Source organism: Lathamus discolor, chromosome 8 (assembly GCF_037157495.1).
Source record: "Lathamus discolor isolate bLatDis1 chromosome 8, bLatDis1.hap1, whole genome shotgun sequence".
Lineage (NCBI taxonomy): Eukaryota > Metazoa > Chordata > Aves > Psittaciformes > Psittacidae > Lathamus > Lathamus discolor.
In genome coordinates, this window is record NC_088891.1 from 20,404,537 (window position 1) to 20,422,006 (window position 17,470).

The following is a 17,470-nucleotide window of genomic DNA, read 5'->3' on the forward strand; positions in this document are numbered from 1 at the left end:
TAGCAGATGCTGCAGAAGAAACGTAAGAACAGGGTGAACAGAGAAATATCCATCTGGAAGAGATTTTCCAGCATGCCGTTGGCTGAGGTTTAGAGGCTTTCAGAGCTAGCTACGGGGTGTTTATAGTCCACAGACCCAAACAACCTGTTTCTTTAAACCCAGAGAGACTTGTAGTGTCCCTGTACCCTGCAGCAAGGAGTCCTGTGGCTTGGCCACAGCTTCAGAGCCCATGACCCGCAAGCGTGTTCCGCAGCTGGAAGGAGATGGGCAGCCATGGGGCTGCGGCACAGGTAACTTGTGGGATGCCACGCTCCGAAGGGGGTGATGGTCTTGGAAAGCTCTGAGGTTTCGGTTTTGGGACTGAAGCAGCACTGGGTGACAGGGACAGTAGGAAGGAACCTATTGCTCTTGCTAAAGCAGAAAGTGTTGCTGGTGGCAGTGTTGCTCTGGAATCCTGCAGGACAGACTCCACACTGTTTACCCTGTGTAAAAGTGCTTTAGGTACGGCCCCATTCCAGAGAAGGGATGAAATGTTTACCGTCCTGTCTCCACAGGATTCCTTTCTCAGCTGTAACTCCCTGGCATTAAATGCTTTGATCCCAGAGGATCTTCAGTTACACATAACTCAATCATCCCATGGATCCTGCCAGCTGGTGTCTGGTCAAGCAAGTTCATGTCCATTTATTCTTTTTCCACAGCATGTTTTCATCCTTCTCTTCATCCCCTCCCAACAGTCTGTGACCTACTTGCTTGTGGCTTTCCCAGTTGAGTTGCATGGAAGTGATTTGGATGCTGAAAAAACAGGAAGCAGGTAACAGACATGAAGCCTGCACAAGGAAGGGCAGCTCTTTCCTACCCAGGCCAGTGTCCTCTACAAGAGTTTTGAGACTTTCAAGGTAAAACCAAGCTCCTGAGCTGTTCCCACTGTCCTGCTGGGAGAGATGGAGAGCTTCCTGCATCTGATGGGAAGAGAAACCAGCGCATCTGTGGTGCTGAGCCTTCGTATCACCAAACAGGCTCTGGATTGAGAGCCAAGAACAGTGCTGATCTGCAGGCACTTGCCTTCTGCGTCACTTGGCTGAGAGCTGGCCAGCAGGGGCTGAACTGGGAAGGAGGAGCAGGAGATGGACCACTTCTGAGCTGCCTCTCCCTTCCTGGCGAGACAGATAGTGCTGCTGGAAGCACTCAAACACTGCGAGGTCAATGTGATCTCTTTCAAGTAGTTTACTTCCCTGAGCTTCATCTTAACATGCCTGGTGAGCTTGTAAGAGACTCCACTGGCGCGTTTCCCAGCAGCGGTTTGAAGTGGCTTCCTGAGGACCAGGTAACTTGCTTAGTTCCTTAGAGGAAAATGTGAACTTCAATTCCAACCCATGTTATGGCAGGGGATGGACGAGCAGATTGGGGAGTGAACCTGAACTTGTGTCTTACCACAAGGACTGTGTGGGTTTAATGGAGATGAGAAAGGGGGCTTATAAGCTTGCTTATGGGATGGCAGGGCTGGGCCTTTCTTAGGGCCATTGAGTGGGAGTCAGGGTTGCTGAAGAGGCTGTTTTGCCCACTGCTGAAACATAGTGTTCCACAGGAGAGCGTGGGGACTGCTCTGCAGCACTGGGTGATGCTGCCCTGGAATCCAGGCCCTGGCAGGAAGCAGAGGAGCACAGCAGTTGGGAAAAGAGCCACCGAGAGGTCCAGGTAAGCAGAACACAGCCTGGCCTGCTGAGCCTTAATAGGAAGCCAGAGCTGACACACTGTGCAGCATTAATATATCAACCTGCAGCTCTTGTGGTGGGTCAGTCTCAACAAAGCAACTTATTGCTGTTCTTTTTAGGTTTAACATCCTTTTAACTATGTTGGGCTCTGCATTGGGGTTTATTACACCGCCTAAAGCCTTTGGCATCTGTGTCTGAGGGGTGTGCCCATGTTTGGCTGTCGGTGTCATGGGTGTGCATCTGCTTTGCCTGCTTTCCAGCTCTGTCAGGAAGCTGTCACTGAACAGCTATTGCCAGTGCTGCTGTTAACGTGACGAGCACTCAGGTGAATGCGTTTGCCAGGCAGACAGGTGCTTAATGAAGAGGGTCATTTAGATGGGCTGGATTTGTGGTTTACCCACAGGCAGCGCCTCTGTGAGCTCCTGCGATGGCTGTTGTGAAGCTCTGGGCTGGGAGGTGCTGGTGGGGTGACCCCAGGGTTCCCCTCAGCAGCAGATGGGAAAGCACTGGAGAAAGGGAGTCCCAGTGAGGGGGTTTGTGCTGCTCTCCAAGGAGAGTCCGAGATGGCTCTGGTTTCCTTGGCCATGGAATCACAGAATGGTTTGGGTTGGAAAGGACCTGAAAGATCGTCCAGTTCCAGCCCTCCACCATGGGCAGGGAGGCCTCACACTAGAACATGTCACCTAGAAAAAGGGGCACATGATTCCTTCACCCCTTCTCTGCCTCACTTTTAAAGCCCTGGGGGTGGCATTTAGCACACGGGGGCTTCTGACATATTTAATGATGCTTCTTGGGGCAATAGGTTTACTGTGCTGTCCTGCAAGGGATGTGAGCTAGGGAGGAGGATTTGGGGGTTGGGAGCAGGATGCAGCAGCTTGCAGATAAATAATCTGCTTTGCTTCCTTCCCACCTCACTTTGTCATCTGGAAGACCTGTTGGTCAGTGCCGAAAGAAATAGGGAGTAGAATTTTGCTCTTTTCCTCTCAATTCCGTGCTTGTAAATCAACTTGTTCCTGAAGGCATAATGCAAGGGGTAAGACATAGATGCTCTGATCTTCTAAAGCCCTGTACTCAGGTCCCAGCCTCATGGGACATCAGCCCATCCTGCAGCAGTGTCCCAGAGGATTTCTCATGCTCTGTGTCACAATTGCAGTCTCACAGTGTTATCTCAGGAGGGACTATGGAAGCACATGCACACGTGGCATGACAGGCCTGGTGAGCATCCTCAGCCCCTTGTGCCGTGTTCAGAAAGGTCTCTTTGCATCATCTGAGGCTGCCATCGCTGATAGCAGCCAAAGATTGAGGTGTGCTTGTCTGGTTCTGGAGGAGAAGACACAACAGAGGAAAGATGTTGCCTGGCTATTGCAGTGCTTGTGGTGTTGATGTTTTTCTTTCCATGGAAGACTGGTCTGTGTTCAAACCCGTCACTTCTACTGTTTGTTTGCCAGGGTCACATTCCTGGCCTGGGGTCAGCACAAGGTAATTGCTATGTTCTTGTGAATAATCTTGGAAAGGTTTGTGTAGGAAGAGAGCTTAAAGCTCATCCAGCTCCAACCCCTGCCACAGGCACGGACCCCTTCCACTGGAGCAGCTTGCTCCAAGCCCCTGTGTCCAACCTGGCCTTGAGCACTGCCAGGGATGGGGCAGCCACAGCTTCTCTGGGCACCCTGTGCCAGCGCCTCAGCACCCTCACAGGGAAGAGCTTCTGCCTAAGAGCTCATCTCAGTCTCCCCTCGGGCAGGTTAAAGCCATTCCCCTTGGCCTGTCCCTACAGGCCCTTGTCCCAAGCCCCTCTCCAGGTTCCCTGCAGCCCCTTTAGGCACTGGAGCTGCTCTCAGGTCTCCCCTTCAGGAGCCTTCTCTTGTCCAGGCTGCCCCAGCCCAGCTCTCTCAGCCTGGCTCCAGAGCAGAGCTGCTCCAGCCCTCGCAGCATCCCCATGGCCTCCTCTGGCCTCGCTCCAGCAGCTCCACGTCCCTCTTGTGCTGCTGTCCCAGAGCTGGAGCAGGGCTGCAGGGGGGGTCTCTGCAGAGCACAGCAGAGGCGCAGGATCCCCTCCCTGAGCTGCTGCTCACGCTCTGGGGGTGCAGCCCAGCACACGGGGGGGTTCTGGGCTCAAGCGCACACTGAGGCCGGGTCATGGGGAGCTGCTCCTCACCCAACACCCCCAAGTCCTGCTCCTCAGGGCTGCTCCCTCCAGACTCCCCCAGCCTCTGTTTGTGCTGGGATTGCCCTGCCCCAGGGTCAGGACCTTGCCCTTGCCCTTGTTGAACTCCATGAGGTTCACATGGTCCCATCTCTCCAGGTCCCTCTGGATCCCATCCCTTCCAGCGTGTCACTGCACCACACAGCTCGGTTCATCAGCACGCTTGCTGAGGGTGCTCAGCCCCACTGCTCCTGTCATTGACAAGGTGTTCAGCTCCTCTCTAATGAGAAGATGTCAAGTAAAAAGGGAGGTTTCATAACAGTAGCACTGCCTGGACCACAAACATCCAGCAGCCTGTCTGCAGTGATGAATAGAACTGTTCCTCCCGAGGAAAATCTGTGCTTGATGCTTTTCCCAGGTTCCTCGAGGAAAGCTGCTCCTCATCCGTGTTGGAACCAAGCAGCGTGATCTGGAAAAAGCTGCACATAAGTTGCACTGTGGAAGTTCTGATACTTGAGGGAAGCAGATGGAAACCTCTGCAGGAGGGGCTGTGCCTGGAATCGCATTGCTTGTGTCAACACTCGTTGGCTAGTGGAGGACATGGGATGTGGCTGAGCAAACAGACTCTCTCACAAGAGCCCTTGCCTGCTTTGGGTGGGTGTGTAGTCAATGCACAGCAGGTTTTGGTGTGTATTCAGGGCCCTGTTCTGTGCCCAGCACCTCCTGCAAACTGGGACAGGGTTGGAGCAACCCTGACGTCAGCTCTAGGCTCTTCCCAAGCGCACAGGGTGGGCTTGGGAGCACTGTGTGAGCATTGCACTGTGCTGTGTGTGCTGCGGGACAGCCCGGCCTGTGGGAAGGACTCGTGGTGGGCTCTTCTCCCACTCTGCCACTGGACCCTGCAGATGTTGCCCAGCTGTTGGAGTTGCTTTGCCAATGTTGTCCTGATGTTTCTGCAGCTGGAGTCAGGCTCATGCTGCTGCTGCCCTGAAGGGGCTTGTGGGGAGGAGAAAGGACACTAAGGGGAGCTGTAGCTTCTGGAGGCAGCAGTGGGTGAAAGCTCAGCTTTGGTGCACCCCCTTCATTTGAAGAGCTGTAACCGCTGCTTTGGGTGGGATGTTCCTGTGTATTTTCATGTTCCACCGCTCACTTTTTCCTCCCCTGCTGCAGGCTCCTCTGCTGAGCTGCAGGCAGTGAACTCACGCAGCTTTGTCTTTCATGTTTAGGCACCAGGCTGCCTCCTGAGTCTCAGGAGATGATGCTACAGCATCGTTCTGCATCCAGGGCCATGATACAGCTATATTCATGGGGTGGCTCAGCTCCTGGTCTAGGAGATGGAGTGATCTCGTGGCGAAGTCGAAAGAGCCCAGAGCCGAATGCTTCCAAAGTCTTCGGGCAGTTTGAAGCTGAATTTTACACACAGGAGCACTGTGTTTAGCTGTAGGTAGGAAGAAAAGCACCCCTGAAAGCAAACCATGCAGAGTGCCCAGCTGGTTTCGATGGGGGCAGAGGAAGAGGGAAAAGCAAAGGATTTACTGTTCTAATGAGGCAGAAACTCCTCGTTCAGCTCTGATCAGAACCCTTCTGTGTTTCCAGTTGGCAACTCAGTCAAGAGTGGGAGTTGAAAGCCCATTTCCCAGCCCACCAGCTGCGTCGTGTCATAAAAGGCAAAGCAGATCGTAACGTATGCAGCTCTCATAGTGGAGCCCAAATTTGGGGTGGTGCAGAATGCTAAGTCCTGTGTTTCTGACGGAGCCAGCACGGGCTGCGTGGCTCAGGCTGTTGATGTACAAATGATGTTTCTTTGTCACCCTTGACTGTGGAAGCGTCTGAATGAATGAGATGGGGTTTTGGAAGGCTCCTCTGCAAGAAAATGAGTGATAACGGGGTTTAGCACCTCTGGGAGCAATGGGGCCGCCTCTGGGGGGGGAAAGGGGCAGTTGTTTCAAGGTGAGCAAGAACACAAAGTGATTCAAGGCCGGGACTTACCATGGCTGAAAGTGAGAAAGCAGAATGCTCCCTGTGTTACCATCCTGTTATTACCCGAGCAGATGCTTGCTTAAAGGGAAAGATGAAACCCTGTGTTTCAAGTTGATGGGGGAATTCCTGTGGGTCCTTAAAATTCACCATTAGCTGCCTCATTAGTTTCTTGCTTCCTCCAAACTGCCCCCCTCGCCCTGCCACTGTTCATCTGCAGGAGCACAGCAGTCCTGGCTCTAGCTTCAATGCTTCAATACCAACTTTAAAGAGTGCAGCTGCGTCTCTCTCAGCCTTCCCAGTTCCCCATGGGGTTCTCCTATTCTGCTCACGTCCAACCTGGCTTTCCTTGCACGTAATTCCCTGCTCTTCTCATTAGCAAACCTCACAGTGCTTCAGATCGGCTCTTCCCAGCCTCCTGATGGGCACTCGGGAGGATGGGGAGGTTTGGCAAAGCAAAGTGACTTTCCAAAGGCTGGTGCCACGGCCCTGGGGCAGGCCAGCCCCTCAGCACCCTGTCCTGTGGGAGGACAGCAGCATCACAAGGCAAAAGGCAGGATCTTAGGAAAGGGGGTGATTTCTTCACCCCAGCTCACTCCAACACTCCCAAGCATGAGTTTGGCTGGTCTGGCAAGGCGGTTGTGACTCCGGATGCAGGACACAGTCATCACCACATCCCTGCTGTTTGTCTCGTAGTCTTCCTGACTTCTCATGATGAACAGAGTTGGGCAGTATTTGGCTTCGCTAGGAGTGGCCCTTTGCTATTCTGGTGGCAGGAACAGGAAGAGAGCTGGCACACAAGATGTGCTGCAGCCTTGCTGCATCCTTCTGGTGGCAGAGGGGGGTCTTATCCTAGCAAGTGGTTCCTGCAGCCTTGTTAATATTGGGGCAGGACTTTCCGGCCTCCGCGTTCCGTTTAATGACTGGGAGCGGTAGTTCTTTGTTATCTGTCTCTGTACCCTTGCCTGCTGTTGACTTCTTCAACGCACATTATCTGCATTCTTTGCCTTGTATCTGCCTTAATATTCCTCTTGCATATGTGGGTAAGTTGTTTGCAAGCCTTGGGCCAGCTGCACCTTTGCTGAAGAGCCCCAACGTGGGCAAAGCCATCAGACTCCCACCTTCCCCTTACAGAAGAAGAGGGGGGGGATAAGCAGGAAGGACCAAAACCCCCATCAAAGCCTGCACAAAGCCAGGTGCTGAGCCGCTCGGGGTCCTTTATAAGGCGGTTGTAGGAGGAGTCCCGCCCCTCTGCCCCCATCTATTGGCTGTCTCGCAGAGGCAGCGCTGCAGTTGTCAGGCTCGCAAGCCGGGGCTCGCTGCTCGCTCGGCAGCTCGCGATGGGCAGGAGGCGGCCGGTGGGGCTGGCGCTGGCCCTGTGGGGCTGCCTGCTGTGCGGCTGGGCAGCGGGGCGCTCCAAGGTGAACCCCAGGATCATCGCAGCTCCCCAAGGTGAGTGCCGCGGTGCGGGGCTGCGGCAGCGCTGGGTGCAGCTTGCCAGCTGCTCCCTGCGCCGCGGGGTTCTACCTGTGCCTTTGGAGCAGAGTTGGGCTTTTCCTTCCCTTTGTCCCTTCGGGGAGACTTTTGGCCTCCATTAACACACGCTGTGGTCTCGGGAAGGGGCTTCTGCCTCCCTCGAGCGCTTTGAATTGGGTTTTTGGAGCCGTGTTCCTGCTGAGTCCTTTTCTTTTCCTATTCTCAATGCGTTTTCCCACAAGCCGGGTCTAGGGAAGGCTGTGAAAGCCCTGAAGCAGCCACAGTAACCGTTCCCTCGAACTTGCAGAGAGAAATGAAGTGTGCTTGCAGCCTGCAGTTAATTTCCTATTCATCTGCTGCACTTAGCATTGAGTTCAGCGAGTAAATATTTGCCCAAGATCTCTATTCTCTGACAAAATATATACATGTGAAACGGCACGCAAGGACTTAGAACCAGCTCTGCTCTAAGCTCGAGCTGAACAAAGACCTGTTTTCAAGCAGCAAGCTTAGAGGACAGCCCAGGCTTCGGCTGTTGAAAAGAGCAGGCGACCGCTGGCTGCTTTTATCGCATCTCTTCCAAGCTTTTGGATCCATCCCCTCTAGGGAAGCTTTAACAAAAGCCCCCGTCTTGTCCCCGGGGTGCTGGTGGTTGTTAAGCCGCGAGGAGCTGAGCTGCGGCTCTCACGCTGCTCTGCAGTACAACAGCTCCTCTGTCTCCCCCGTTCGCTGACAACTTCAGAGGACCCCAATTTCCCGTGGTTTATGCTGGGCCATCTGTTACTCTGCTGTTCCTGAGGATGCCCTTTCCCTGCAGGCCCAGCGCTGCGGGCGGGTGGAGGGCGGTGGGTGCCTGGCTCAGGGGTGTCCCCTCTGCACACAAAGGGGACAGGCAGAGCAGGGAAGGGCTGCTCCTGGGATTGTGTCGCTTGTTTTATCTGCTGGCAAATGAAGCGGCTCAGAAAAGGGGATGCGAGGTGGGGAAAGGCACAGCCTGAGACTGGACAGAGGATGGGGGTCATGCGTTTCTCCATAGATTATTTCCCCTGCCCTGCTTACAGGAAAGAAGGGGGGAAGTTGAATTGCTGGGTGCTGGTGTGGTTGGAAATGACTGTCCTGGAGTGAAACTGTGCTGAGGGGTGAGAGAGGGTTCAAGTGGTTGGTTTGAACCTGTCTCCATGGGCTGTGCTTGCCGTGCACGTGGAGTAGGGGCATAGAGTCCCAGGAGGGTTTGGGTTGAAGGGACCTTAAAGCTCATCCAGCTCCAACCCCTGCCACGGGCAGGGACCCCTTCCACTGGAGCAGCTTGCTCCAAGCCCCTGTGTCCAACCTGGCCTTGAGCACTGCCAGGGATGGGGCAGCCGCAGCTTCTCTGGGCACCCTGTGCCAGCGCCTCAGCACCCTCACAGGGAAGAGCTTCTGCCTAAGAGCTCATCTCAGTCTCCCCTCGGGCAGGTTCAAGCCATTCCCCTTGGCCTGTCCCTACAGGCCCTTGCCCAAAGCCCCTCTCCAGGTTTCCTGCAGTCCTTTCAGGCACTGGCAGTCTGGCCTTTCCCAGAATCAGAGGGTGGCTTTCCCGACACTGAACACAAGGAGAATCTGTCACTGAGACACACTGAAGCCAATTAGTGTTAGGACGCTTCCCTGCAAGGGGATCAGCTTGTGCTCATCTCTGCTTCTGTCTTTTAAGAGCTTAGCTGGGACACAGGCCAAGAGGGATTTCAATTAGGGAGGTATCAGGCGTAGCTGTGTGGCACACTCGTTACTGGCAGTCCTGTGTCCTATTTAACAGATCACATTCTGCTTGCTGTAACCTCCGCCCTTCAGGAATAGGGTCCGTGGGTGAGGAGTAGGGCAGAGAGGAGGGTGAAGCGATGGCTCAGGGGCAGAGGGGATGCTGTGGCTGCCAGGGTGCCTTCTAACTTCTCTAATCCTGCAGACATAGTGCAAAGCAAAACCTGCAGGTCAGCACATTGCTGCTGTGTGCATCCAAGTAGGCAGGCTAATCTCTTGCCCTGGGGTGACAAGGCTGCAGGGCTTGGTTTGCTGCTTCAGCCCTGCTCCTGGGTGCTGGGAGCTGATGGGGAAGAGCAGCGATCAGGGCTGTCTGCATGGGTGCTCATTGCCTTTGCAGTGGTGCAGCGCCGGCCTTGGCCCTGGGCTCTGCAGGCGCTGGCAGCTCTTCGTGTCTTTCAGTCTCTTACACGCCACAGCCCATCAGTAGCACCAGGTATGGCACAGCCTCAGCAGTGACACCTTGAGATGCTACAGCCCTGCGAGTGAAGGGAGAGGCTCCTCCAGGAGCGAACAGTGCATGTGAGGGGTTCTGTCCTTGCACTGCAGTGCTATTGGGGAGGGGGACCTTGGTGCTGGGCAAAGCTGCAGCGGCCCTTCCATCCCGCAGCCTTGCTCTCCTCCCCAGCACCCTGGCCTGGCTGCAAGCACCCTGAACCGCTCTGATGCATTGCCCCATGGTCCCTTATTGTCTGGTTTCACAGCGGGAAATAGGTGATGGGACGTGGGGAGCTGGCAAGAAAATGCAGCTGGGTTTAGGTGGCACAACCTGAGCTCAGGTCTGAAGGCAAAGAAGCAGAGTCAGGCTGACTTGGTGCATGGAGCTTCTGTACTGAAGGAATGTCACAGTCCTGGGCATTTGGATGTGGTGTGGGGCCAGGGCAGTGAGAAACTGGAGCACCGTGTCCTGCAAATGTGCCTTTCTAGGTATAAAGTAGCATGTACAAAGCGTGTACAGAGCCAAGCGCCGAGGCCGGGGCTGCTGTCCTGCTTTTCCTTTGCCTCCCTGGCACCTCAGGCCATGAGGAGGTGAGGAAGGGGTGTGCTTTCCCCCAGGATCAGCCCGGTTTCAACACGTGCCCGAAGGGACCGCTGGAGCCCCCAGCACGGGTGGGCAGCCCTCGGGGCTGGGTAATCACTTACTTGAGAGCGCATCTCACTCTGCAGGATTTCTTCCTCCTAGGAGGAGGACACAGGGAGCAGTGGGCTGAGGGCAGCTCCGGACCTCTGGTCGTAGCTAAAGCTCTCAAGGTCCTTTTCACCGACAAGGTCCTTGTCCCCATTCCGCTCTGCAGCTGGCCCAGCACGCAGCTGGGGCCGGGTCTCTCCTGGCCATTCCCCTCCCCAGTGTCCTAATGAAGGCAGATTGGAGACGGCAAGTTCCCTGTGAGATCTGCAGAGTGGGAGGGAGTTCAGCCGTAGCAGCCTGGTGCAGAAGCGAGTGCTTCAACCTTGCACACCATGTTCTTGCTTCTCTTCCCTTTTATTCCCATCCTCCCCCTGCCTCTGTGTATTCTCCTGACTCAACACTGACCAGCTGGGCTTTGCTTTGGAGAAGGTGCATTCACATCCCACACGGATGTCAGCAGGGATGGTGTTTACTCTGCAGAGCTGGAGACAGCCGTGTCCCGGGGCTGGGAGGATACAGCCCCTCTGTATGGAGCGGGATGCGGCATCCCAGCCTCGCTGTCTCCTGACCGGAAAGTCACCGAGCATGAGGGGAGCAGAGGAGCACAGGGAGGACCGTGAGCAGCCTCAGGGCTGGGTCAGGCCGCTGTAGCCTGGGGCCTTTGGTGCTGCACAGGAGGAATTTTTAGCTACTGCCATGCTTTAGGTTGTTATGTCCCTGTTTACTCATGCATAGAGTGAGACAAACTCACAGCCCTTCTCTCACTGCCTGCTGCATTTACACCTTGGGGTAGGACGGGGCCAGTTTAATTCTTCTCCTGTTGCTCACTGACAGATGAAGCTGGAAGGGAGGACAGGTTCTGAGCTGGTGTGGAGCTCACAGCTCCCGTAAGGGGGAAAGAAGCACTTGGGTTTGGGCTGGGTCAGCTGCCTGCAGCCTGCCCTGGGTCACGGGGGTGTTGACACGGCAGCTCCTGGAAGCTGCCTGCAATAGCTCCTTGGCTCTGCCAAGCTCACCTTGCCCTGGGAAAGCTGTGCCAGCACCTCCGAGTGCTGCGGGGGCTCCTCTAGGAGCTCCCCGTGCCCGCTGGAGCAGCGACACCGCATCCTGCAAGGAGAGAGCTGGGTCCGGCCTCATACTGGTGGGGAATGGTGGCAAGCTGCAGGGCTGCGATGCCAGCGCCAGCTTCACTCCTCGCTGACAGCAGCACTGTCTTCTCCCGTGGTCCCACGGGTGTGAAGCATCTTTGTTAGGACAGTTTCACATGAAGCTCTCGGAGCGTCGACATTTCCAGGAGGAAGCTTCTCACTTTCCCAGCAATGCTGTTTCCTGCAGATGGCTCCTTTTCGCAGGGTGGGGGATGCTGCTCTCCTAAAATGTTGGTGGCAAATATTTTTTCCTCTGTGCAGATTGAACAGGGAAAAACAAAGCAAACAAACCCAGCGAGTGAATCACAGCCACCTCCTGTTCGAGAGCACGACACAACAACAACGGGGATGGGCAGAATCATCCAAGTTGTGGCTGCTGCCTTGAAACAGGGCTGGGAAAGAGCCAGAGGCGAAGTGCCAGCCCTGGGGCTGACTCAGGGTCAGAAGTGCAGGGGACTGGCCTGGGAAGGTGATCTGGAGTTGGTGTAGTCTTAAAGCAAGGCCAAACTAAACCAGAGCCGGAGTGCTTGAAGCCAAACTAAATCAGAGCTGGAGTGCTTGAAGCCAAACTAAATCAGAGCCGAAGTGCTTGAAGCCAAACTAAATCAAAGTCCCGAGTACAAGATGCTTTTTAAAGAAGCGTGTATGCAGGAAAAGGGCTGGAAGGTGGGTTAGAAGGATGAAATTGCTTCTTTTGCAGCCACCTACATCCTATGGTGTGCAGCTATTCTTGGTTGCTCCAAGAATAGGACTTTTTCCTCCTGTTGGGCACTCTTTTGAGTCCCAGCTCCACCCGGTGTAGTAGGCTGTGTGTCTGACTGCGTCTGGTGTGACAGAGGAGTGCTGTAAGAGTGCCACAGGAGCTGAATGCGGAAGCATCTCTGCCCATTGCTTATAATTGCAGAGCAGTTTAAGTCTGGAGCAGCAGATTTTGTGTAATAAACGTGATGCTGCCCTTGATGACAGCTTTGCTTCTCTAGTGCTATAACTAGAGTTTGAACCCTCGTGGCTGGAGTCAGCAGCCTTCTGCAGCGATGACTCCACATCTAATGACCCACTTGGGTTCAGCTATTTCACAGTTGATAGTTTGAACTATTTAATAGTTAAATAGTGTAACCCCACTTGGGTTAAACTGTTCACCTTTATCAGGCATGCCTGGACTGCGAGGGAGAGGCTGTCGCAAGCTGAAGGAGCTGCAGGAGTTTCCTTGGGGAATGCGTGGGCATTCCCAGCCCAGACACTGGCCCTTGGGCTGCTCCCAACACCCCCGGCCATGGGTTTGCCCGTGTCTTGGATCAAGGCAAGTTTTGGAAAGGCTGATGCAAGCGTCTGGTTTCAGATGACCGTAACAAAGTGGTTTGGCTTTCCAAGGCTGAGTAATTATAGAATCATAGGGTGCAGGCGGGGAGGGGTGTGAGAAGTCTGGATCTTGTGGGTTCCTGCTTAGGGGGGTGGGTCAAGCAGGCAGAAAGGGGGTGCTGGAAGGTCTGCGTGTTCCTCCCTGACAGGAAAGCTGCGGGGCTGAGACCTATCACGCTCATCACAGGGATGGGAAGCCTGCAGCAGCAGGTAGGAGCGCAGCGGAGCCCTTCCCAATCTAATGAGGAAGTCCCTTTGCTGCGTGCATAGCCTCATCTGATTTCAATAGGGAACTGAAACGTCAGGCTCGCTCCGGAGCTGCAGATCTTCCTTCCCACCTTTAAACCTCTGCAGAGGCTCCACGGGGGACTGCAGAACTCCCCTTGCCCTGTGCCCACCTCCTGCTTATCCTCACCTGCGCTGGGAGAAGAGGTTTCCAGCTGCCCTGCCCTAAGCAGCAGCAGGGAGGTGGGCGATGGCTCCAATGGAGCTAAAAGGGAGAGCGGCTGCTTTGCTGGTGGATGCTCATAAAGGTGCTTGGGGCAGTTTTTATCCTGGCAGGCTTTTTGTGATAAATCAGTCTCTGGAAACTGACCTTCACACTGGGAGAGGCAGCTGCTAAACCCATCCCTTTGTTGTTCTGCTGTTTTCCAGTGACCATATGATGAAATAGCATAATCGCAGGCCGAAGTTCCCCCGCTTCCGGCAGGAACACGGCGCAGCTCAGGACTGTCATTAGGATCTCCAGAAGAATGGCTTTTGGGAAGGAACAAAACCTGGCTCTAAATATAGCCCCCGCAATCGGTAGGGTGCAGCCAGCAGCTCGGTTTCAGGCTGCTAGGGAGAAGCGTACCTGCTGGATGACAAGCTGCACCCGTGAAATCAAAGCCTCTGGACTCATCTTGCAGTGGCACAGGCTTCAGTGCTGCATAATTGGGGGGGGGGTGAGCACGGAGGAGGAGGGCAGGGGCTACTGGTAACGTGTTAGCATGCGTACAAACCTCTGCCATGCCTGGCATGGGGTCTTTTTGTGTTGCAAAAGCAGAAATCCATCGTTCCTGGAGTGGGAATCGCTCCGGTTCGAGCCTTGGGAGCGTGAGCGGAGCCCTGCAGCGCTGCCCGCGTGCACGAAGCCCTGCCTGGTGGTGGCACAAGCTTTGAATTCAAGGCTCGTTCCCTCCCCGCTGCAGGTTGGGGGGCTCTTTTGTCGCTGGGGACTGATGCTGGCCCTGGCCCTGCGGCCCCTCACAGAGGGGGTATAGGCTGCATAGCTCTCAGAAGAGCTTTCGAGCCAGCATCCCCATGCCCAGCAGCTGGGTTTCCAAACCAAGAGGGGCTTTTTATCCCCTCATTCTTCCTGCCCTAGCTCACCCCAGTGCTGAATACTGCTGCCTGCTGCCAAAGGCGCTCCGGAGCTTACCAGAAATAGAGCGAAAATCAGGAATGTGCCAGGATATTTGCCTTCTGCAGTAACTCTAAAACAGTATATTTGTCTAGTTAGAGCCTGCTCTGGGAGCTGAGCCTTTCCGCTGTGCCAGCGCCACGCTCCCGGGCATTTGGATTGCACACAAGCTGAGAGCTTTTGTAGGATAGATCCCCAATAATGCAGGCTCAATTGTTTCCTCTGCTCCGGAGCGTTTTGCTGTTGATGGCAGGGATCTCTCGAGGGCAGCAGAAAGCAGTCACATGAGTACCTCATGATGGCAGGGTCTTCAGGGGAAGAAGGCAGGGAAAAGGCAAGCAGCATCCTAGGGAGGCAGCTGGGAATGTCGGCTGGCCAAGGGTGGAAAAGTCCTCCTGTATGTAGGTGTTACTGGTATAAGATACCCATGGCCTTGCTCTCTCCTTCAGAGGGGTGCTTGGAGGGAGTAGGAAGCAGCTGGGGAGGGGTGTGAGGAAGGATAGCGTGAGGTTTGTTGGCAGATGATTAAATGCTGCTCGTCTCCAAACTGTCTTGGGGGAGAGACAGGATGCGAAATATCAAGCAGATAAAACCCGTTGTTCTGACTTGCTGTGAGCTGCAGATAAGAGGAAAGAGATGTGTAAGGCATCAGGGCTGGGTATGAGTAATGTGGGCTCCCCAGCTGCATGTCCCCTCTCTGTGCTCTCTGCTCTGGGGTTCCCACAAGTGCATGCACCCCTTAGCACCCCTTCAGGCTACACGGCCCCCACATCCTCTCCAGCCTCCTGCAGGTTGCTCGTGCTGCCCAGTGCTGGGTTCTCTGCTCTGCTGTGTGAAGGGCACAGATAAGGATAACAGAAAGGAGAGCAGCACACAGCCCTTGCTCTGAGCTGTGCTGCTTTCGGGAACTGAGCCGCATTTCCTGCAGGATGGAGGGCATGGAAAAATTCCAGTCAGTGCTTTTACCCGCCCCGAACCGATGAGAAAGCGCTTTGCCTTCCCTGGGAAACTGTTTGACTTACTCCATCCTTTCTGGATGCTCTAGGGATGCATTTGTGGGACCATTTGGCTAAAGCAAAGGCAGCTGCTTGTTGCTGCCCTGCCTGGCCATTGCCCTTCCCTGCCCTGGTGGGAGGGGTTGTGAAAGACATAAGAGGTGACTGATGCCCAACCAGGGCTGGTTTGACCCATCTGCCCTTTGGCTGTCATGGGTATGGGTCTCCCCGTGGCAGGGAGCTGCGTGGTCCCCAGGAGAGGGCTTTAAGGAGCAGGAATCGCACGTGTCTATGGTCCCACTACAACAAGAGAGGGTTTTAGCACTCTCTGGCTGCCTGCTTTCCACTGCTGCTCCCCAGTGCCTTTTGACTTGTGGGGGACCACAGAGGAGTTCGGGGTGGGGGGGTCCCTGCAAGCATCCTGAAAGGAAAGTGAGAGGGGAGTTCAAGGGGGGAAAGCAGGCCGCACAAACCCCTCCTGGGGAGCACCAGGCTGGTGGGCACCAGCTTGTGGCCGTGCTCCCAGTCTCCTACGTTGTGCCGTGCAAAAGGGATGGAGGGAGACGAGGATGATACTTGGCTTTGGGAGGGATGGTGTTTTCTGTGGGATACGACTGGTGTTGGAGCACGGAACCCGAGCGGTGCGGGGCTGCCCTGGGCACCGAGTGATGCTCCCTGCGGGGCGATCCTGCGGCCTTCCTGTGCCTCTGCTTCCCAGCACTGAGGAGCAGCGGCAAGGACACCAGCTCCGCGGCCGCAGCTAGAGCGAGCGGGCAGCAGCAGGGCAGGCTGGGGTGAGGAGGGTGGTTTCACACTTGAAGTTGCATTTTCACCCCTTTCCCAGAAACCCCTCCCACAAAAGCGTTTCGTTTCCCGTGGGGTGCATTGCAGCTCCTGTGTTGAACCCGTGCAATTACTGCATGGCAGGTCAGAGCAAACCCCCCCCCCCCAGACGTCATCCCTGGGCCACCTCGCCTAGAGACAAGTTGTTCCTATAGAGAACCCCTTGGTTTATTGTTGTTCCAGGGTGCCAGAAGCCCATGAGACTGCTTGAAGTGTCCATCCTTGGGGAAGAGGGGGGGGGAGCGCTTCCCTGCTTCCCTTGTGTCACGTCTCTCCCTTTGGGCAAAGTCAGAGGGAAGGAGAGCCCGGCAGCTTGGTGAGCACAGCAGCTCCTGGAGGCACGCTTGTACCCGCTGAAATGTCTCAACTTGGGAATTTATAGATGATCTAAAAAAAGACCCATGGATCTCTGAATTCATGCCGGCATTCGTCATGGAGCTGGGGAGACAGACGGCGCATGGCTCTGGGATGGGAGCGGTGTGGTGCACTCCAGTCCTTCTCCCAGGGACGGAGGGCACCCGTGGCAGCCCCCCCTGGGGTGTCTGCATCCCTCTGGGGTGGGTGTCGTGACTTCCCATGCTCCCGTCATCCGCTGGTGGGGCTCCTGGAGCTGGTACTGGTCACACAAGTAGGAAATCCAGGGATTGTCCTCCCAGTTTTCAATAGTGAAACTGGAACTGCCCTGCGGGGCATTGTCAGAGCTGGGAGCAGGAGCTCTGCCCCCGCAGTGGGTGACTAGGGCAGGGGATGTGGATCCCATTCCCAAGGATAGCAGTTGGTTTCCGTGCGCTGGGCTGCTTGTCATGCATCCTGCGTGCGCGGGGAAGCGGGAGCGGAAGAGGGATGGGTGTCATCGAGGCAAAACGGCTCTTGTGTTCCCAAAAGCAGGTGCTCCAGAGCACAGAGTCAGCCCTGACTCACGGCCGGGCCACGCTGGTGGCAGATGAGCGCTCCTGGCGCAGGTGTAGAGGATGAGACCCAGGGGACTCCCGGCATTGCCAGCCCTTGAGTCAGCATCGAGCAGGCGGCTTTTCCTTCTGCTGGCAGAGCCAGTCCCAGTCAGGCTGCAGCAGAGACATGCTGCTAGCGGGGTCATGGTCTGTTCTGTCTGTGCCAAAAGGAAGGAAGAAATAAATCTGGAGATGAGGAATTGTTTGGAGAAGGAAGGGACCAGGAAAGGATGCGACCGGTGCCGTGATTCAGGCAGGAGCGTGCCGTCAGCCCCCCCGGCAGCAGAGCAGGTGGCAGTGTCAGCAGCGTCACGCGGGGAGGGTGGGATGCAGGATGGAGATGAGTGAGTGTGTTACAACGTGCTGCAGCAGGCAGAGCTGCCGGGCTGCCGGGAGCATCGCCTGCCGTCGGGAAGCGCGGCAGCACCGGAGATGGGGCTGTGGTGGTGGGCTCCGGTGCTGCGCTGCTTTACATCCCGGTTTGGTGGGTGGCCAGGCCCTGTGTCCCCATGGAATGGCAGCAGGAGCTGGGAGAGCACAGGCAG

The 17,470-nt window shown here is 55.6% G+C and overlaps 1 protein-coding gene and 1 long non-coding RNA gene across 3 annotated transcripts in view; both read left to right on the plus strand.

The window, feature by feature from the left end:
* The first annotated feature begins 762 nt into the window (after positions 1 to 762).
* Positions 763 to 17,470, plus strand: part of SEMA7A (semaphorin 7A (JohnMiltonHagen blood group)) — a 31,472-nt gene continuing 14,764 nt past the window's right edge. The window contains exons 1-2 of one of the 2 annotated variants that reach the window (XM_065688988.1): positions 763 to 1,324; positions 1,586 to 1,695. Coding sequence is in view for 1 of the 2 variants with exons in the window: in XM_065688987.1 (XP_065545059.1) it covers positions 7,173 to 7,284 (112 nt within the window). In the remaining variant the exon portion in view is untranslated. Of the gene's footprint in view, positions 1,325 to 1,585; positions 1,696 to 7,100; positions 7,285 to 17,470 lie in introns of those variants that run through there. The other variant, XM_065688987.1, reaches the window with a different exon arrangement.
* Positions 12,846 to 15,505, plus strand: LOC136019145 (uncharacterized). The gene is made up of 2 exons (XR_010614755.1): positions 12,846 to 12,945; positions 13,390 to 15,505. It is a non-coding gene; the product is annotated as an uncharacterized LOC136019145 (long non-coding RNA).